The sequence below is a fragment of the Pleurodeles waltl genome, chromosome 1_1, assembly GCF_031143425.1.
Source record: "Pleurodeles waltl isolate 20211129_DDA chromosome 1_1, aPleWal1.hap1.20221129, whole genome shotgun sequence".
NCBI classification, from domain to species: domain Eukaryota; kingdom Metazoa; phylum Chordata; class Amphibia; order Caudata; family Salamandridae; genus Pleurodeles; species Pleurodeles waltl.
In genome coordinates, this window is record NC_090436.1 from 78,275,739 (window position 1) to 78,298,691 (window position 22,953).

General features: G+C 47.5%; 1 protein-coding gene across 1 annotated transcript in view; it reads left to right on the forward strand.

The window, feature by feature from the left end:
• The window catches only part of LOC138266473 (E3 ubiquitin-protein ligase TRIM39-like), an 83,836-nt gene that overhangs the window by 13,966 nt on the left and 46,917 nt on the right, over positions 1–22,953 (forward strand). The window contains exon 2 of the mRNA XM_069215347.1: positions 20,255–20,350. Coding sequence (XP_069071448.1) covers positions 20,255–20,350 — 96 coding nt within the window. The remainder of the gene's footprint in view (positions 1–20,254; positions 20,351–22,953) is intronic.

The following is a 22,953-nucleotide window of genomic DNA, read 5'->3' on the forward strand; positions in this document are numbered from 1 at the left end:
TTTGCCTAAGTGTTAATGCCAGCTTTGATTGGAAGTGTGCTGGGACCCTGCCAACCAGGCCCCAGCACCAGTGTTCTTTCCCTAAAACTGTACCTTTGTTTCCACAATTGGCACAGCCCTGGCACACAGTGCAGTCCCTTGTAAAAGGTACCCCTGGGACCAACCGCCCTGTGGCCAGGTAAGGGCCCTAAGGGCTGCAGCATGTATTATGACACCCTCAGGGACCCCTCACTCAGTGCATGAACAGCTTGTGTGTGCTGGGGATGGGGGGGAGAAAAGACAAAGTTGACATGTCACTCCCTTCAGAGTACCATGCCTACAAACTACTTCCTGTGGCATAGGTAAGTCACCCCTCTAGCAGGCCTTACAGCCCTAATGCAGGGTGCACTATGTCACAGTTGAGGGCATAGCTGCTTGAGCACTATGCCCCTAAAGTGTCTAAGTCAATTCTTAGACATTGTAAGTGCAGGGTAGCCATACTGAGTATATGGTCTGGGAGTTTGTCATTACGAACTCCACAGCACCATAATGGCTACGCTGAATACTGGGAAGTTTGGTATCAAACTTCTCAGCACATAAACCCACACTGATGCCAGTGTGGGATTTATTGAAAAATGCACACAGAGGGCATCTTAGAAATGCCCCCTGTATGTTAGCCCAACTGCTAGTGCAAGGCTGACTGGTCCGTGCCAGCCTGCCACTTCCAGACGAGTTTCTGACCACATGGGGTGAGTGCATTTGTGCACTCTGTGGGCAGAAACAAAGCCTGTCCTGGGTGGAGGTGATTCACACCTCCCCCTACAGGAACTGTAACACCTGGCAGTGAGCCTCAAAGTCTCAAGCCTGGTGTTACAATGCCCCAGGGCACTCCAGCTAGTGGAGATGCCTGCCCCCCTGGACGAGCCCCCACTTTTGGCGGCAAGTCCGGAGGGATAATGAAAAAAACAAGGAGGAGTCACCCCCTCAGCCAGGTCCACCCCTAAGGTGACCAGAGCTGAAGTGACCCCCTCCTTGAGAAATCCTCCATTTTACTGTGGAAGATTAGGACAAATAGGGATAGGGATGTGCTCTCCTCCCCAGAGGGAGTGGGCACAAGGAGGGTGTAGCCAACCTCAGGGACAGTAGCCATTGGCTACTGCCCTCTAACCCTAACACACCCCTAAATTTAGTATTTAGGGGAGACCCTGAACCCAGCTCTTCAGATTCCTGATGACCTCACAAGGAGAAGAAGGACTGCTGAGCTGAAAACCCTGCAGAAAAGAGAGGGAGACGACAACTGACTTGGCCCTAGCCCTACCGGTCTGTCTCCTGCTTCAAAGACCCTGCAACCGAAAAGCGATGGGTTCTACAGGACCTGCGACCCCTGAAAAGCCACCAGGGGACTGCCTGCATCACCGAGGACCAAGAACTCCTGTGGGCAGCTGCTCTGCCCAACCAGAAGAAAAGACATCCATCTTTAAAGGGACTCCCACCTCACTCCAGAAGCGTGAGTCCAACTACTCTGCACCCGCCCCCCCGGCCCGTGTCCAGAGAAACCAACTATCCAGAGAGGACCCCCAGGCGATTCCGATGATGTGTCCACCCTGGGCTGACCTCTCTGCACCCCCATGACAACACCTGCAGAGGGAATCCCGAGGACCCCCCTGACCACGACTGCCCTGGACGAAGATATCCGATGCCTGGAGAAGCACTGCACCGCAGCCCCCAGGCCCGAGAGGAACCAACCACCGGTGCAGCAATGACCAGCAGACGTCCCTCACACTTGCCCAGTCGGTGGCTTGCCCGAGAGGCCCCCCTGTGCCCTGCCTGCAGCGCCAAAGTGACCCCCGGGTCCCTCCTTAGGGTTCTATTGAGAACCCGACGCCCTGTTTGCACACTGCACCCGACGGCCCCGTGCCGCTGGAAGTGTGGTTTCCTTTAACCCCCCTGGTCTGCCCTCCGACACCATGGGTACTTACCTGCAAGCAGACTGGAACTGGAGTACCCCCTGTCTCCATAGGCACCCATGTTATTTTGGCTCTTGTTTGACCTCTGCACCTGACCGGCCCTGTGTTGCTGGTGCTGGTTGCTTGAGGTTGACTTGAACCCCCAATGGTGGGCTACCTATGCCCCAGAGACTGAACCCGTAGGTTTGTTACTTGCCTCCAAAACTATGTTTTTTTTTCCTCCCCCAGGAACTGTTGAAAATTGCAGTGTCTACTTTTAAAATAGCTTTTTGCCATTTTAAAGAAAATTGTATGTATTGTTGATTTAATTCAAAGTGTTGAATTTACCTATGCAAAGTACCTTTCATTTAATGTACTTACCTGCAAACTGAATGGTGTGGTTCTAGAAATAAACAAAATATATTTTTCTATATAAAAACCTATTGGCCTGGAGTTAAGTCATTGAGTGCGTGTTTTCACTTATTGCTTGTGTGTGTGTAACAAATGCTTAACACTACCCTCTGATAAGCCTAACTGCTCGACCACACTACCACAAATAGAACATTAGTATTATCTATTATTGCCTCTGTCAATCCTCTTGGGGAACCCCTGGAATCTGTGCACACTATATCTCATTTTGATATAGTATATACAGAGCCAGCTTCCTACCCTAAATAACTGATACAGCACCTGCAGAATTGACACTGTACCTGTTTCCTCATCACAGCATGTATGGATTTTCCATCCATCATCCCTGGGCGTCAAATTTGTCATCAAACCCGCACTACAGTACGTAACCGAGGCTCTGTGACCAGAAATTGACACATCACCCTTCCCGCGGTGAAAGAATCAATGCGTCACCTTCGCAGTTCCTGAAAATTAATGCATCACTTTACTTTCCGATGCCACATCTCCTCTGCAGCCCACTGTGTCATTATTTTTGACGCATCCCAGGTACTTTGTACTAAAGAGATATATCCATTGTTTCCTATTGATTAAGACTTATTTAAACATTTAAAAAGTGATATAGTCACTTGGGCATATTGGAATTTTGTTGTTTTGGTCTTGTTTTATTCATATAAATAGTATCTATTCCCCTAAACTGGTGTGGAATACTTTTTGTGGTGTTTTCACTGAGTTACTGTATGAGGTATTGCACAAATACTTTATACATTGCCTTCTAAGTTAAGCTGGCCTGCTCTGTGCCAAGCTACTGGAGGGTGAGCACAGGATAATTTAGGTTGTGTTGTGACTTACCCTGACTAGGACTGTGGTCCCTACTTGGTCAGGGTGCATACCTGTGCCAACAAGAGACCCAATTTCTAACATTGGTGATCAGCATTGAGGATAGGACTTGTGTTTGTTGAGTGCCTTACCATAGCTACGTGTACACTACCTACCCACATTTAAAGACCATATTGATTTTTTTTCTTTTTCTGCAATTTTCCCTGCTTTGCATTTTTAATACATCCTATACATCATGTCTCTGGCTTGTTCTACAAGTGGAGCCATGGAGTCTTAGCTGGCTAAGCTGGAGGAATACACAGTTAACCATTTGAAAAGTTTTTGCAAAGGGATAGGGGTACCTGCCGGAGGAGCCACCAAGAGGGTGGGGTATCAAATGGCACTGAGGGCCTGGGCAAAATCCCGCTCCCAAGAGGATGATGATTTGGGGGAGCATGTGATTGACTCTTTCAAAGAGCTATCTGCAGCAGTTGAGGGGGACACCCCTAGAATTGTGCTACCTGTGAGGGCAGGAAGCAGTGTCTCTAGTCATGGCCTGACAGCAGAGGAAAGAAGAGAGAAGACAGGCTTCCAGCTGCAGCTGGCAAAATTAAAAATAGAGGCTGAGAGGAAAGCCAAGCAATCTGAAAGAGCCTTAGCAGAAAAGAAACTACCTATGACTTACGAACTGAGTCTAAAAGAGCTGGAACTCAAGGCCAGACAGGTGGATTCCAGCAATGATGGTGGCAGCATTCATACAGTACCTGATGGAGGCAAGAAGGTTGGTATTCACAAGGATTTGGTGTCCAGTTATGTGGTGGGAGATGACACTGATATGTGTTTTTCTGCTTATGAAGTTGCACTGAGGGTACATGGGGTTCCTGAAGAGCCCTGGGGGTGACTTTGTGGAAACATATGCCCACACTTGGAAGGGGCACACTACTACCATTAGAGGTTGGGGCCCAGACCAAATACACTCCCATGAAAGCAGTTTTGATTCCAAAATTTGGACTGTCCCTGAGAAGTATTGCCAAAGAATCAGGGACAGCCACAAGCACCCTAAGCAATCCTGGGTAGGTTTCATTGATTACTGCAGTAAGCCACTGAATGGCTGGGTGCGGGGCAGCAGAGTTAATGATTATGTTGGGCTGTACAATTTAATCATGAGAGAGCGCCTGCTTAGTATCTATTTTACAGAGTTGCACCATCACCTAGTTGACAGTAAGTTGACTGATCCCAGAAACCTAATCAGGAGGCGGACCTCTGGGCTAGCACCAGAGTGTCCAAGAAGGGTGTTCAGATTCACCCCAAGAGGTGAGGGGAGGTTACAGATGACCCAGACAAGTCCCATAGTAAGGGGGGGGGGAGTAAAGGGTTCCCATGCCCCATCTGAGAAACAGGGTGGTGGTTCTAGTGGCTCAGGGCACCCCATTTCCAACCCCACTGTTTTCAGTGCTCCCAGCTAGGACACAAACAGAGGGACCCTGTCCCAAAGAAACCACCCACTGGTGGGACGTTTACAGAGGTGGCCAATGTGGCCTTAGTTGCAAGTAGTCCCCAGGAGCAGGTCATAGACCAAGCCATAATCTCCCTCAGTTGGGAGATAGACTCTGATGGTGAGCTGGTGATCTCTGAGGGTGGGAGACGCCACTTCCACCAGGTAGGATTGAATGGGATCCCAGTCACTGGTCAGAGGGAAACTTGGCTGAGGGATGTTGAAGAGACTAGTTTCCCCAGAGCAATACACCAGCTAGATGTGTAGGGTGACTCCAGCCACAGGGAGGATTTAATCCGCCCAATGGCCCTGGTATCCTTTTAGTGGGGTGGCTCTGGGTTGGGCGGTGACCAAAGGCAAGGGTCATAGTCCCCAGATGCCCATAGACTGCATTTTGGGGAATGAGTTATCTTCGGTGGCAGGAGGACTGGGTGGGTTGGCCCCTATGGGTGCCCTAACAGTTCAGTTGTCCAGAAGAACCCCTCTTCAGAAGAGGTTATGGGAGGCCAGATGTAGGGGCAGGTTAAGAGAGGACTTCCCTCCTCCCCATGCACCCTGTTCAGCCCAAGGGTACCAACCCTAGGTTGGAGGACCAGTTTCAGGATACCACCCCTGAACTGGTGGAAGGCAAAGTGGAGAAAAGGTTCAAGTCACCTGGGGTTACTGCCCCTTACTCTGAGAAACTTCAGAGAGCACTGCATGGCCTGGGACTGGCTCTTGACACGGACAGCTGTTAGTGGCCTCTGTTGGTTGCTATCCTTATGGGCAGAGTTTTTCCTGAGTTGGGGACAGAAGTCAGACCCAAGGGGTGGAGTGGACCACACCATGTTGTTGGCCATGGTGGTACTGTCTGCCTACTGGGATGCATTTGTGAGCAAATTAAGATTAGGTGCTTCACAGATGGGGTCCACAGATGAGGAGAAGGGTTCCCCCTGGGTCAGTTCAGTGGCCCGAGAGGGTAGACAGTGGGATCCAACTGAGTTCAGAAAGGCATAGAAATAGCAAGTGCCACTGCAGCCCCTGTGCTGGAAGTGAGATCACTGGATTTCCCAGAGGAGGGTGCGTATTTCTCTATCAATAGTTTAAAAGTACAAGGCAGGGATTGGGCATGGTGTATTGTGGAGGACATAAAGGAAATGAGGCAGTGCCATTGTTTTGAATAAGGCGGCCCTGCCTGGTGTTTTGATTTTTGATCCTAATAAAATCTTTGTTTCCATCAACACTTTTTTTTTGCTAAATGCTTTTCCGATTACTGAAATATATTTTGAAATATTTGTACAGTTAATTTACAAGGTATTTCTGTGTTAGAAAACAACCTTACATCATTTTATACTACCTGCACCCCCAGAGCAATTGTCGAACAGTTTGCTTGAATTTTCTTTTTCTGACTGAAAAATTAGATGAAGATGATTTTGTAAACACCAATCTCCAGGATAAAATAAGCAGCAATTTGTAAGAAGACATAAGCTGAAATTTGACATCTGTCTCTCTGCACAGCAAATGTGACAAGATGAAAATGAGATTTAAAGACATTATTATTCCTCAATTACTTTCAGAACACCTGTTCTTTGTCTGGAGCTCTCTCTCACCAGACCAGGCCAGTAGGACCTAGAAATAGCTTGCCCTGATAAAATCGGATTCCCATAGCCAGTGGGCGGGTAGAGATCTCAAGGCCTGAGGGAGGGTCACAGATGCCCAAAGTCAGGTGGAATCTAACTGAATTCGAAAAAAGCAAAATGGGCCAATTAAAGAGAACTTAAGAAGAGGTTGAATCAGGTATTATATTATTTATCATGGGATTTTAGTGTAACACAAAATCACTGGATGGCAGTGCACAAACACAAGTACTAAATCCGGCAGCTCCCACCAATGTTAGAAATTGAGTTGTTGATTGCGAGGGGCCTTTCTCAAGCAATAAGCAACAGCTGCAGTCCATTTCAGGGTGAACCACAAAAAGTTACTAAATTAACCTTTGCTTAACCCTTTTGTAGTTTGTTACATAAGCAGTCAGGCTTAACTTAGAAGCAATGAGTAAAGTTTTTATTCAGCATTTAAACAGTAATAAAGTGGAAATACCACACAAGAAAAATCCCACACCAACCTAGAATGCCAAGACGCATAAAGCACCAACTGAGGGCATCTAGTCACGCTAGACCAGGACAAAGTAACAATTTCAGCCCAACTACGATGATGAGCAGGCCGGGCACAGGACCAAGTTTGGCCAGCTAAAGATTGTACCTTATGTCTTTGATGCACGTTGCTTTGCAAGACTTGGCACCGTCCGTCCTTCGTTTGATAAAGCAATGCAGCAAGGCTTTGCTTGACTATGCATTGCTCTGCGTCAACTCCAATGAGCTGTGCCTCAAGGATCTGCAGGGCTTTGTATCTCTTGGCATTGTTTCTGATGAAGCTTGCAGCTGTACAGCCAGCCTTTGTGGGGCTTTGTTTTGCCTCATGCCAGATGTGGTGGAACCTTCAGTTGGGCCATGAGAATCTCTCTCTGATGTTAGCCAAGGGCTCAGGGCCTAGGGATGCACCACTTGTGGATCCAGAATGCACTTCAGCAGAGGCCAGCAGGGCTTTGGCAGGTTCATTTGCAGATCTAGTACAGGAGATCAGCTGGGCAATTGCAGGGAGGCAGGTGTATTCTTCCTTCGATGATGCAGGGCAGACCTCATGCAAGTCCAATTGCAGGTCAAGGCAGGTCCAGTGCAGCAGGTCAGCTGTGCAGTCCTTCTTCTGTAGCATCCACAGGTCCAGGAGTGTATTGAAGAGTGGGTCTGAGGGTTCTATTTTTAACCTGATGCCATCTTTGAAGTGGAAGAAACGTCTGGAGTTTTCTCTCACATATGTGTCTGGAATTTCCTGACTCCCTGTCCTGGCCCCAGAACATCTGGGGACACCATAGATTAGTGTAATGTTCTTTGTTGGTGAGCTGAGGCAATGTCTTTAAAGTGCAAGTTTGAGAGATGACAGCTCTGCCCCTTCCATCATGTCAGGATGGTTCATTCTGCAAACACCCAGACCCCCTATTGTGTGGCTGTTTAGGAGAAGTACAAAGTCCAGTTTTCAACTACACATAGTCATGTGATCCAGGAAACAGGCTGCAGCCACCAAATGGTTAGGACAAAAAAATGCTGACTTTCTAAAAGTGACATTTCAGAATTATGGCTTAAAAGTCAACTTTACCATTAAGGAGTATTTTGAATTACAATTCCTCAGACATCAAACATGACATTTCTACCTGCTCCCAAACAAAAGGTACCATTCCGTAGTAAAGTATCCCAGTGTTATCCTATGGGAGAGGTAGACCTCACAATAGTGAGAAATGAATTTGTCAGTTTTTCACTACCAGGACATGTAAAATGTGAAAGTACATGTCCATCTTTTTAAATATAATGCACCCTTCCCTATATTGTTTAGGGTCTACCCTAGGGGTGACTTATACACATTATAAAGGGATTTTTAGGCTTGGCAAAATAGTTATTTTGGCAAGATAAAATGGCAGTTTAAAAGTGCACCGTGGCTGCAATGGCATGCCTGAAACGTGTTTAAAAAGGCTACTTAGGTGGGTGGCACAATAAGTGCAGCAGGCCCCCTTGTAGCATTTAATTTTCAGGCCCTGGGTACATGTACTACCAGCTTACTAGGGACTTATAAGTAAACCAAGTTAGCCAATTGGGTGTAAGCCAATTGTACTATGTTTAAAGGAGATAGGATAAGCACTTTATCATGGTTATCACTGGTAAAATACACAGAGTTTTAAGACTAACCAAAACAAATTCAACAAAGCAGGAGTAGCGAAGGCTACACAGAGGGACATGTCAAATCCCATGTAACTGTTTTATATTGTTATATTTTGTGTTTAGCGGTGTTGTATTGGTATACATATATTAAAATGGGAGGGCATGGCTAGCAAGATGGCTGGCCGATTGTGTTGAGCGTAGGCTCCCGCCCCGGCTCCAACATCCTAATTAATCCTTCTACCCTGGGGGGCCTGCAGAGCTTGTGACCCCCTTCCCAGCCGTGGGCGGCAAGTGGGAGCTGCCTCGATTGCTCTCCCTCCCCATCTCCAGCCCCGCTGGGCAATGCTGCGATGCCTCACACAGCACATACAGACATGGCGGTCGGGGGATGACTCTAATCCTGTGGCTCATCGAGCTGGGGAAAACCCAGAAGGTGCGGGCTGCAGACTGAGGGAGATTACTGCCGGGGACAAGACACAGCTCTGAGTTATATCTGCCCCCTGGATACCCCTCTCACACTGAGAGACAGACTGGAGTGTGACAGCATCAAGGAGGCTGGCAGCCTCATCCCAAGTGACTCCTACACCACATTGGAGATATGTGGAGGCCCTAGCTACAGGTCTGGATCTCCCAGCCTTTGACTGTGCTGCATTTTGATCCCTACTGTGAAGCATAGCTGCGGGGAACACCCGCCTCCAGGCAATCCCCGCCATGGTGGTCACAGTCATCGACCAGCCACACCAGAACGGGCCACAAAAATCAGTCAGGAAGGTCAGTGGCCTTATCATAAGAGACTCCTGCAATGAATCCACCAGATAAAAGCAGCATGAGGTAGCCATCCGTAGCAGGCCCCAACACCCTCACCAGCATCAATAATTACCTGCCTGCCATCGCAGACCAAAGACGCCTGCAGTCCCTGGGGGGCTGGGCGTGAAAGGCCAGCCGGCTTGACGTGGGAGTGTTGGCTGGGTGCTTACTTCCCCCTGTGATGCAACACTTGGCAGTTGTGCCGCTCTGATCTTCCCCAACCATAACAGAAGGTATCGAGTGACAGAGACACACCCGTTCTGGGTGTGCACAGCTGGAGGACCACATTGCCGCACGCAGGGAGGAGACAGTTTGGCACCTGGTCAGGGGGTGGAGTAGGCCCTACAGGAGATTTGACTTTTGGCTAGTGAGGATGGCTCTGGGGAGTCTCTTGAATTAGCCCCTGTGGAGAGGGAAGCCTATGGAGGACTACAGAAAGGGCCTACTTGAGACCAAATGCAGTGGGCAGCTGTTGGGACCAGGTCAGTGGCACCCCCCTCTTTGTTACCAAGATCAAAAATGACAGGAATGTTGGGACCAGCAGCACAGGTGCGAGGAGGTTCCAAAACTATGGTCCCCATCTGTCACTGTGGGGTAGGCAGCTATTAACTTGCTGCTGAGGGAACATCTGGCAGGAGTGTACAGGGCACTTATGGTCAGCAACATCCATGCAGTAATAGACTTCTTAAAAGGCATTGAGGTCCCCAGACTAATGCAGACCCATACAGAGGGACTGGAGGAAGAAATACAGCTGGAGGAGCTGCAGGAGCTGCAGGAGGTACTTCAGGATATGGCTTGTGGTAGGTGTCTGGGACCAGACGTTGAATTCTATCAAGCATACTCTGCCTCCCTACTTAATATACATAAGTTGCCTTGGAAATCAAAAAGGCATTTGACACCGTGTCCTAGGAGTACCACTGGGAAGTGCTCCGGCAGATGGGACTGGACCCGATACTCCTGTCATGGATCTGCCTGCTGTAGGTAGAACCCAGGGCAAGGGTGCGCACGGTGCAGGTAGTGTCCGCTTTGTTCCATGTGGAGAGAGGGAGTTGGCAGGGCTGCATGCTGTCCCCGCACCACTCTCGCCATGGAGCCTTCATCTAGACGTTTAAGGAGGTGAATTTAATGATTAGGGAGTGCAGGTGTGGAACGTAAAGCATGTTATATCAATGTATGCAGGTGACACCCTGCTATATGTGTAAGTGATCCGGAATGTTCAGTGCTCCTCCTCCTATGACTTATGGCTAACTTTGAAACCATGTCTGGCCTGCATGTTAACCCCCACAAAACAGTGCTCTTTCCACTGACATCCTTGATTGGCAATGCCAACGCATACCTCCCGCGCTGGGACTGCAGTGGGAAAAGCAGCAGTTCTGCTACTTGGGTGTTAGACCTGACAGCCTAAGGGTGGTCATCCCCCAACTTTTTTCCTCCCTTCCTCCCCTTTTCTGACACTGTTTTTGCTGGTTTTAGGACTCTGCGCACTTTACCACTGCTAACCAGTGCTAAAGTTCATATGCTTTCTTCCTTAAACATGGTAACATTGGTTCATACCCAATTGGCATATTTGATTTACTTGTAAGTCCCTAGTACAGTGCACTACATGTGCCCAGTGCCTGTAAATTGTATGCTACTAGTGGGCCTGCAGCAGTGGTTGTGCAACCCACATATGTAGCCACTTAACCATGTCTCAGGCCTGCCACTGCAAGGCCTGTGTGTGCAGTTTCACTGCCACTTCGACTTCACATTTAAAAGTACTTGCCAAGCTCTAAAACTCCCCTTTTTCTACATATGCCACCCCTAAGGTAGGCCTGGGTAACCCAAAGGGCAGGGTGCTATGTTGTTACACGGCAGGACATGGACATGTGTGGTTTATATGTCCTGGTAGTGGAAAACTCCTAAGTTGTTTTCCACGACTTCGAGGCCTGCTCCTTTCATAGGCTAGTATGAGAGCTACCCTCCTATACTGTTTGGGTGGTATATTCTGATCTGAAAAGGGTAACCATGTCATATTTAGTATGGCCAGAATGGTAATACAAAATCCTGCTTATTGGTGAGGTTGGATTTTATAGTACTATTTTAGAAATGCCACTTTTAGAAAGTGAGCATTTCTCTGCACTTAAAATCCATCTGTGTCTTACAGCCTGTCTCCAATCCACGTCTGGGCTGGGATGGGCGACAGCTCCCTTGTGCAGTTCACCCAGACAACTACAAATACAGGATACTCGGTCACACCTGCACTCATCTGCATACTGAATGGCTCTTCCTGGGCTGGGAGGGTGGAGGTCCTAACACTTACATTTCAAAGGCTAGTGGCCTGCCCTCACACAATGGACTGCCAAATCCCCTACCTGGACCCTAACAGACAGACATTTACTGAAAGGGGACCTTGTGCACTTCAAAACCACGCTTTACAGTCTCCCCCACTTCAAAGGCATTTCTGGGTATATAAACTGGGTTTCTGACCCCACCAAATTGGACACCTCTGGACCTGAACCCGCAACCTGTCAAGAGAAACTTCCTGGCTGCCCAAAGGACTCATCTGGATTGTTTAGGCTGAGAAGGACTGCTGCCTTGCTGTTTCCTTGCTGCCTTGCCGGCTTCTGACTTTGCTGAGCAGTGCTCTCCAAAGGCTTGGATTGAGCTTGCCTCCTGTTTTCTGAAGTCTCACGGCAAGAAAGACTTTGGCCCTTATTTATACTTTAGTTGTGCCGAATTTGCGTTATTTTTTTACGCAAATTTGGCGCAAACCTTATTCCATATTTATATTTTGATGTTAGACATATCTAACGTCAAACTATAGGAGTTTGCACCATTTTTTGGATGTGTGCATCTACCTTGCGACAATGAGATGCAACGTAGGCGTTCCCATCTAAAAAATGGTTCAATCCCCATAGCCCAGAGGTCTTCAAACTGGGGGGCAGGCCAGACTATGGCCAAAAGAAGCATTATACAAATAACAGGCCTTTTTTAAGCAGAAGCATGTTATTGCATTTTAAAAAAGTTAACAGCGCTTAACTGCAATGTTTAAATAGGTTTAGACATATTTAAACATTGCCATCTTTATAAAATAATTGTGAAAAATTCTGAGGGGGAGCCCAATGATTTTTATTTTTCAACGGGGGGGGAGTGCGGCATTAAAAAGCTTGCAAACTACTGCCATAGCCCCACCCATATTTATCCCCCGTGCTAAAATGATGCATGGTTGGGAGGAGGGGCTAAATAATGGTGCAAAGCTTGCTTTACACCACTATTTAATGCCTGGGTCTGACCAGGCTTTAGGGGACCTGTGGACCCATTTCAATGGTTAAACACCATGAAATGAGTCCACAGGTGTCCTCCCCAAGCCCCAGGAGCACCCCCAACTCCCACCAGAGGGACACCGGAAGATGGGGGATTCCATCCCAGGTAAGTATGGTAAGTATAGGTAAGTAATATTACTAATAACTTGTGCTTATTGAAACTTTATCGTTTTGACCTTAATTTAATCAGATAAATATCATATATATTTCTAAACCTGTGTGGTGTATTTTTGTGGTGTTTTCACTGTGTTACTGTATGATTTATTGCACAAATACTTCACACATTGCCTTCTAAGTTAAGCCTGACTGCTTAGTGCCAAGCTACCAGTGGGTGGGCACAGGATAATTTGGATTGTGTGACTTACCCTGACTAGGATTGTGGTCCCTACTTGGACAAGGGTGCATACCCCTGCCAACTAGAGACCCCATTTCTAACACTGGGTATTCAAATAACACACAACCTGTACCAATAGTATGAGTTAAAATGGGAAGAGTGCAGGATGGCCTTACAGGCCCTGTACAGTTCTGGAAATGTTTGCTATGTGCAGTTACGGGTGTCATTAAGCAAGATGGTCCTGCTGCCCTGATGCCTCTACACAATGCAGAGCTCATTCTGTGTCCTGCCGACCTCCTTATTTCACAGACTGGACAGTTTACTGGTGTCTCTGGTGTGGTATAGGAAGCATAGTAGGGTCCGTCCTGAAATTAGATCTGGGCGAGAGGGGACTGGGCATCCCAGGCCTCTAGTCATACTATTTAACTGGCTTACTGCAATATGCGGCTCTGAGGTGCAAAACTGGGCCCAAGTGAGAAAAGTTGCTACTGGAGGGATTGGACGCTACAGCTGACCTCACTCGATTACTCATACGAGGTAACAGTCCACTTGTGGGGATTCCCTTCATAGTCCCACAGGTCGCACAAGCATGGGAATCGGCGGTTACACATGTCCTGAGACGAGCACCCTATGCTAACCTCCTCCCTATTTGATGGTTTCATCCGTTTGCACGTATACGAAACTCCATGGATGTCACATGCTAGGTAGAAGGGGGATGTCAGAGAGCTGTAGATCTGTATCTGAATGACACTTTTATGACAATGAAAGATGCAGGGATGCACCTTGGAATCCGCCTGGGACAGTTTCTGCAATATGCAAGTATGGCCTGGATGGTCAGGGAAATCTGACCCAAACGAACCTAGCGAATCCAAAATTCTGAGGGTGATACTGGACCCTGGGTCCACTAGAAGCATCAGCTCAAGGTTATATGCCACCCTAAAAAGTGATAGACAAATGGACATGGCGCTTGTGTGGGACAGTTGGAATGGGGACCTAACGTCCCCCCTCTCTGAAGGGGAATGGAGGCGTGCCAGAGCATTGGTGCAGGAAGTGGTGAGCAACGCCAGATTTAAGTTGACATAATTTTGCTATTTACACATAGCATATCTGACTCCACAATCTCTACACAGAGTCTATTCGTCCCACACTGCCACACTCTGGGAGATGCAGGGGTTCACTGACCTACTTTGAACATGTTACATGGGCATGCCGGATAGTGAAACTCTTTTGGGAGGAAATAGTACAGGAGATGCAGAGGGTGATGGCTGTAAGAACAGAACTAACAGTATGTCATTGCCTACTGGGATTGTCGCCACTTTAAAAAGGTAGCAAGATGAATTAACAAGTTGCCCAAGTGGGACTGGTTCTTGCCAGGCGTTGTATCGCCTTCCACTGGGCTAGCCAAATATCACTGGGACAAATGGAGGGCAGACCCACTAGAATGGGCAGTGGCAGAGCAGTGTTGGCTCAGGAGGGTTCGACTAGACAATGATGCAGAAAGAGATCTGGGGAGCAATGATAGACACGCTAGACAAGATGATGAGGCCATAGACAGTGGCTCTGCCCAGACTCACCAGAGGATCCACCCAGGGCTAGGGTCCAGTGGGAGACGACCAAATCAGTGTTCCGGGAGGGTCTTTGTCCCCCCCCCCTTTAGCGCAGGTGGAAGGTTTTGTGACAGTTGGTTGATTGCATTGTGAGCTAGGGGACAAACTAGGAACACATTGATAACAGGGTGGATGTAAAGTGTGACAACCCAGCACAACTGAGGGACGGCCCTCTCCCCCCAGCCCATCCAACATAATTTTTCCATCTACGCTCTTCTGACTGATCAGACATGGGCTATCTAAGAGATATAAAAGTGTGCCTGAGTGTCTCTTCCCTCATTCCTCTGCTTCCCCCTCCTCTTCATCCCCGCCTCCTGGTTCTCCTCTACTTCTTCGAGGGAACTTGCACACTCATGCTGGACCACCACTTCCCCGAGGGGAGACGCGGAATCACTATTTTGCTGCAGACTTTTCTTGGTTTGTTGATGTGTTCTGGCTCAGGGCATCACCCTGAGGGTTCTATTTTACATATATGTATGTGTTATCTTATTGCAAAAATGCGAATAAAGAAGTTAAAAAATACATATATTATGTCATACAGTACGTGTTATTGCATTCTACTATGTGTATGAAACTGTTCCTATGTGGCAGTGCCACTTTCCTTATGCCCTTTAGCGCCCCCTAACGCCACCATGGTGCAGGGTAGGGGGCAATAGCGTCACAATTCCAGACTCTATTGATGTACTCTCAGGAGTGGCGCCAAAATGTTGTCACTACTCCTGCAAAGTACATAGGGGCCCATTGTATTCAATGGCATGCCCCCTTTCACCGCCTGTTCTGAGCAGGCATTAAAAGTGCCGAAAGTAATGGCGCAAGGAAATCTCTTAGATTCCCTTGCCCCATTTTTTGGGCCCCCTTAACGGGGGAATTCCTCCTTTGTATACATTATGCCTAGCGCAGGCATAATGTAGTGCAAAGGGTTACAAAGTGGCGCAATGTATGCATAGCGCCTCTTTGTAATTACAGCGTGGTGTTTTTGGCCATATAACGCCACATCAGCATAAAAAAAATGAATATGTCGTTAGGATGGCGCTAGGAGCTCTTAAATCAGACCCTAAGTGTTGTGTCCAGGCAGATGGTAGATCAAAATCAAGGTAACAGTAGCTTGGAGTTAGTAGTCATCTGTATGATGAGACTTCTGCAGCGACTGAGAGTGTGCTGAGTGGGATGAAGACACTAAACTGTTCTCTAACAACAACTGCCACACACCCTTCTGTGCCTTTCAGACTGTGATCTTTTCTGATAACCCCGAAGCCAGGTAGGCCTCCTCAGTGACAGCTGCTAATGGCCAATAATGAACCAGCTCTTTGTTAGGTGTAAGATGTCTAGGGTGTTACCCATGAACAGGATGTGTATTTCACAGCTGTGTTTATTGCATAAAGCACCAGCACGCCTGCTGGGTATGCCTGCAGTGTAGGTGCACCACGACTGACCTAATGTGGCTGTTGAACATCCATGAACCAGAGAGAGGCTGAGGCACTGATGCCTCGAAGGTGAGCAGAACACCGTAAAAAAGTGCTGGGAGGAAAAAAGTTTTTAAAACTAAAATAAAAAGTAGACCGGCTCCAGTCAGAGCAATGTCTGTTTTTTTAACATAAACTTTATTGCATTTTAAAATAGTAGACAATCAGAGCAATGCCTGTTTTTTTAACACAAACTTTATTGCATTTTAAAATAGTAGACAATCAGAGCAATGCCTGTTAAATATGAACACAGATGTAAGAAAGTAGAATAAAACTGGCAAGAAACCAGGAATCTCCAAAGGAGGGATGGCACCAGGAAGGAATAATGTTCCCCATCAGCCTTGCAAGGTAGGAGCTGCATAGGGGATTGTCTGATTGTTAGAGGATGGTTCTGACCATCAGGTCTGCCCTGATTTTTCAATTTTTGACCACCTGGTTTTTGACTTTTTACTCTGAGGAAGCCTCCTATGAGGTGATTCACGCACAGTAAACACATGGTGAAATGGACTGCGCATGTTTACCGCCAGTGCGGCCGTGCTAAGGAGAGGCTGCTGTGGCGCAGCAAGGGCAGGTTACGTGTGATCATGTGTGCGCATGGATGTGCGCCCATTTAAGGGCTGTGGGAGGAGGATTCCTGGTGTGCGCAGTCCAAGAACTGCGCTTAGGTAATCCTGGTGCAGGAGGAACTATGCAGAGTGGGTGGTGACCTGGAGTAGGTCTCATGAGAGGGGTGTATACATGTGAGGGAGAGTCAGTGTGCTTACTGTCTTTTCACTGTAGGGACACTCTGTTCAATGCCAATGTCAGTGTGCTTAAGGTATTTGCATTGTAGGGCTACACCATTAAATGTCAATGGGAAAAGAGGGCCTATGGTGCAACTCCAGTTCTCTGGGGTCAACCGAGACCAGAGTCACACCAAAGTACACCGTAACCTGTAAGAAAAGAATGATGCAGTAGGTTACAAGAGCATAGTTGTACAACTTATGGGTTATCCATGGATGTCATCTTTCTCTGACTCAGCTCAGGGTTAGGGCCAATTACTGCTCTGTCCAGTTGCTTGAGCAGGGCCTTGCATCAATCAGCCAGCTGTCATTCCGTGCCAGGAGCAGGCTGGAGAGGCCCTGAAAGGAATGTCAGTGAGGAGGGGCTCAGACTTTCAGAGCACATGTGTCAACTAACTCCTGGAGGATGCCATTTTGAGCTATCCCAGAAGACTGTACAAGAAGGAGGGGTCGGGGGCAAGGAAGTGATGTGGCACATCTGGATAGGCCAGAGGTGAAGACCTGATGGACACTTCCGCCCCCACTTAAAAGGTTCTGCACAGGGGAGAGCTCTCTCTCTTGTCTGTGCTTCACTGCTGGACACTGGGACTGCAGACAGGCGTCATGGAGAACTGGAAGGAAGAACCTCCTGACTGCCCCTGGGGCAGGGACCCTGCCCCTGAAGGATTCCAGGCCAGCGAGGCGAATGCCAGGGCCAGGCAAGCTGGGCCTCTTACCCCCCAGAGGACTAGTTGGGGGAAGGGCTGGGCTAGCGCAAGGAGAGCGTGCTGCCCAGAAGGAAAAGAGGGAACCCAGAGGAAAAGTTGGCGCAGGGAGTCAGTGGGACTGGCTCCCTATGATCTGGGACCCTTTGAGGCCAGGAGGCCTAAGGAGAGTGCTCCTGGTGGCAAGAGCTTGTCACCAGGAGCGAAACGACACAAGAATGATGAAAATCGGCCCTTGGGGGCCCGAGATATCACAGGAAAAAGGATGGCGACCTTTGACCTTTGGAAAAGCAGCTACGAAGCACATGGAGCTCCACAGCTGCTCGAGGCTGTGCCCCCAGGATGGGCCAGGGTCCGGGGACTGCCCCAGGAGAAAGAGGAGCAAGGGGAGTGCTGTCGCACTCCCCCTCTCAGAAGAGGAAGGGGCCCCGGACCCCATCCCGGCGACCCGGACCCCATCCCGGCGCCCCGGTAAGACTGTCCCATTTTTATCTGATGGGGGGGGCGCACCCCCAGCAAAAGCAAAAGCCGGGGAGCGCCATCGCGCTCCCCGTGAAGGAATGCCAAAGGGGGGGCCCCAGACCCCATCCTGGGGCCCCCAGCAGAAGTGAAGTCGGGGGTGCCGTCGCGCCCCCTGTGAAGAATGCCCGGAGGAGCCCCGGACCCCATCCCGGGGCCCGAGAAGAGGAGGGCCTCGGGCAGTGCCGTCGCGCTCCCCGCCACGACGAGGAGGGGTCCGGACCCCATCCCGGGGCCCTGAAGCTGCTGGGAGGAAGGGGGGAGTGCCGCTGCAGTCCCCCGAGCGGCCCGTCCGGCCGCAAGCCGTTCCGCGTCTGCCCGCTGGAGCGGGCAGACCTCACGAAGCAGGCCAGCTCCTGTGGCAGCACCCGGAGGTGCGGGGAGCCGGCGGGGTCGGCCAGGGGTGAGCTTCCTGGGCCGCCCTCCAACGAGTGATCCCTTGCCTGACGAGGGGGTGTCCGGGTAGGACCGGCACCCCCCGCCCCCGGAGAAATGTCAGCGCGGCGGCACAGCGGCTGCCCCAGCATGCTTTGCGAGCAGGGGCCGCAGTTTGATCACCCAAAACAGCGTGTGGTGGTCCCAGGGAGACAGGGCCACTACCAAGTGCATGCCCAGAAACAGGGGGAGCTGCAGGAGCAGCGCTGCCTCCCCCCAACATCGTTTGGTGTCCCCACCCTAGGTAGGGTGGAACAAATGAAGGATAACCCCCCAAGGATTCGAGTGGTGTTTGGAGCACAAGCTTATGTGAACTTTTGTTCCTGCTTGTGGAATGGTGCTTACTAGAGGTGTAGGCTGGTATTACCCAATGTATTGAACTGTTATTCTATGGTCAATTAGGAGTAATCCAAACGTAATCTAAAAATAATCCTAATGGTTATATTGCTTGAATATGGTCCTATATGTTCCCTGGTTATGCTAGTTTGAATAATGACACTGACAGCCATCTCTTGGCAAGATTTAAGTATTTAATTGCATATGTAGGTGTATTCATTTTACCTTACTGTCAAATGTTCAATACTGTCAAATGTTCAAATGTCACAAGGGGGACACCAGTGATTGTTTTGCCATGTGGACTGTTGGATTATATTCCCCCTTGAGGAGACCTGAAAGATTACATCACTTTGTATATATTTGTAGATTGTTGCATAGTATTGAGTAGTGTGTGTGAATAATAAATGTACTTTTACTTTATCAAAAGAAAAAGCACAGACTGGACAATCATTTATTGAGAGTCGTGCTTGTGTGCTCGTGAATGGGGATTACTAGCCCACACCAGCTCCCTTGAGTAAGCCTTGGACTGCTCTGCAACGCTACCCTATGAGAGTCAAGCGCTACAATGGGGTGTTTGGTTCCCAGTGGCGGTCGTGTGCGGACTCGTTACTTGTGCAGGCACACAACTAATGACCCACCTTCCAACACTGATACATTGGGACAGATATAGACTATGCCTTCATTTGAGCCGGGGGTTGCAGGTGGGGCCCACCGGCACTCATTTTTGGGGACCAGCACTTATTTTCCCTATCATACTTGGACTCAGAACGAGACTAGATAGAGAATAACACAAAAGTGGGAACAAAGGAGAAAGAGAAAGACTGAAAACTGTGACAAAGAAGGAGAGAAGAGAGGAAAAACAGGCCAAAAGAGTGATTTAAAGGGAGAGTGTGTTGGTGAATGTAACAGTCACGTGGTTAAATCAATACTACGCAGCCTTAGTCTTCTGCATTCTGACATTGGAGGGTGCCGACCGCGGGCTTTGGCCCCGTCTCTCACTCTTTTACAAAATAAGCACTGGACATAGTATTAGCTTTGAGGGTTTCTGGGGACAGTGAGGTTTTTGATGTGATGGCTTGCTCTGTGTGAATGACTGGAGATAGTGGCATACGGCATAGCGCCTGGATGAAGTAAGGCAAAGAAGTAGTCTGTCATGCTGCAAGATTTGTCTGCTAGTTTGCTGGCCAGCAGCCACATATCTCAGAAAATGCACTATTTAAACCATCACTGGATATATAGTTATATGTCACTGCTTTGTTTGAACTGCAGTGTAACAGTAACAAAACCCTGTTTTACCGAGGGGCTGGCAAAATACCATACTGGTTCAGTAGGTTAAATTCTCTGCTATTTAGCTGGTGTATATCTAAGTGATATGTTAGTATTTACCGGACAACCCTATTTATTGCTTTTAGTTTTGCTGAACTAAATAAAGCATTCACAATACAAAAACAAGTGTGAAGAGTAATGCAACCATTTCATTTCTTACTTTGCAATGTCTATGCCCTAGTGTTACAGCTTAAGATCTCGAGCACTCATGCAAGTTATCATTTTGTGTATTTTTTTTTTATTCTGCAGGGAAAACTTAAAATCTGGTTGGATCCTCTGAAGCAAGAGAAGAAGGATATTGAAGAGCACAGGTCCACGGTGGAGAAGAGAGCCAGTGCTCTGCAGGTACTTTGGGCCTTTAAGACTTAGGATGTCCCCTGCAGGATAATGAACCTCAGGAAAAATTGATATCTCCAGGAGCTTAGATAATTCAGGAATAAACTGAACCACCTTTAGGGAGCATTGTTAAGATTATGAAAAATTCAACATCTAATAGAATTTGTGTGAGATTTCTTGATGTGTTCGAAATGGTGTAGGGTGAATTTGTGGAAAGGCCAAGAACAATGAGAGATCTGGGAGCAAAGGTCAACAGCAACAAGGAGGCCAAACTTTGAAAGATCAAAATGACTTTCTTTGGCAGATGATTTTATTTTTGTAATATTTAAATGTATTTTTCTTATATTTTTATTTTACTGTCTTGTTGAGGGAAACACCACAAGAGAGCACTTTGGATGTACAACCAAAGCAACATTCATGATATTTCAATTAATTTTTTAACAAAATGTTATGTGATGTTAAAAGTATTTATAGAGCGCACATACACCATAAGGTTTCAAGGCGCTAGTAGCCAGAGTAGACGTAACAACAACAGTCTGCTGCTGTTAAAAAAAAAGAAGAAATGCACAAATTATCTGCTGGTTGGAAAAGCCAGGTCTTACGTACCTTTCTGAACTTTATGTAGTGTGGAGCCATTCGTATGTTGGGAGGAAACGAGTTCCAAGTTTGGGGGCCGAGACAGAGAAAACAGCCTAATTGAACATTTTTACAATACTTTAAAACAATAAAAAATATAGAGAAAGATTATTTTACTAAAGGCCAAAGCATTAGCCTCACCAATCCAACCGGAATGCATTCGTTTTTGCTTGGAGACAATAAAGGGTGGAATAATCCCTAGAACAGATTTGACCAAATATTGGGGCGTAACCATGAAATAAGTTATTTTTTGTTTCAGATTTTTTGAATTTGGAAATCAGGAGCAGTGATGTAGCGTTGCTCCTACGTTTGGGAGTTCTTCAAATTCAAATCAAATCAAAGAAGTCTTATTTTGCCAAACATGGTTTTAAAAGATTAAACAAAAACCAGTAAAATATACATTAAAACCATAAACAAAAGTAAAAGCCATCATTGTAAAATAGAAAAAAAATCATACATAACATGTTATGTTCAACAGCCGCAATAATAATGCAGGAAATGAACTGAATTAAATTTTCACACAGCGAAAATATATAAAGTGCACAATTGATAATAGTAAGGGTGGGCATAGAAAATTTTAAGTAAGAATCTGGTGCACCTAAAACCATAACAACTAAGGCCCTAAGAAGAAGGAGCAGCATACATATGTTCATGATGAACTTTAACTTCAGATGTCAGCCTATAGATTGCAAACAAATCCCTCAAAAGTAATTCCCCCTTCTTTGATTTTCTTGCTCTAACTACTGCCTTGAGAAAAGAACTCACCCTCAAACAGATGATGGGGTATTCAGCAGTTGCAAGTGATACAGGGCTTCTCTGCACCTGTGATGTCCAGAGGAATTTAAAAAGAGGTTTGCGGAAATACCTTCGTTGGTAATTAAAATAGTCACCAAAAAAGTAAAATATATATGCGACTGCTCTGCAATACTATTGCAGGGATATGGAATTGGACCCCCCAAAATATCAGTTTTTCAGGTGAAACACAAAAGCCTCCAGACCGTTCCGGCTCAAAAACAAACAAGCATTTGCAATGCAACGGGTCTTGCATTTCTCTGAGTTAGAGCTATTAGCAGTTGTAAACTCCCATCCGGACTTTTCTTGCCTCATTAAATGGAACAAAATTAGCGCGATCGCGCAGCTAAACGAGATCGCGCTGTGAAAAAAGAGAAAAAGTAGTCCACAAACCAGACAGAAAACAGCGAGCCTCGTATGTTTTTAGTACTTGGTCGCTGCGCTCGAGGAGGACTAAACACCGGAAAAGGCAGGCATGACGTATGCATGCCTTCCACTAATGAAAGAAAGCACATTTTAAAAGGCAAGCCCACGAACCAATGAAAGACACTAACGTGACATGGGCGGGGCTCCGAGCCCTTTTCTAACTACTACAGCGTCTCGCAAGCGATATTCATGGGCAAGCACATGCTACGCAGGCCCGACCCTAAAAAGAAGGGACCTTGCCTAATGAGTGAGATTTAAAGAAAGATAAAGAACGGGCTCAGCAGCGGCAAAAAACCCATAATAGGTCCTAACTGTGCTTTTCCTTTCCTCAGTTTGCAGCCTTCTTTCTTCACTAAACTTCAAAAATAACCGCTTGACTCACAGTTTATCTTCCCTCCTAAAACTCCAGGGCAACATAAATAGGTCAGCCAACCCCAAGGCTTGTTATGTTTCAGAGACATAGCTCAACCACGGAATGGCACATCCCTTGTCCAGGTTAAGACAATCCTCAATGATGTCTCTACAAAGACTCGCTTGGGGATCAGCCCCTATGCTAGTCCACAACAGCAATGGCGCCAGATACACCCGATCCCCAACATAGCTCTGCTGTAGCTCCGCATGAATAATATAACTAGAGGCGGTCGGAGATCCTCCAGAATATACGATTTTCCTTAAGTTAAAGAAGGGAGCTATTGTGGTACCCCCAGACTTCTGCCCCGTAAGTAGCTGCCGCAAAGCACTGAGGGGGTCATTCCGAC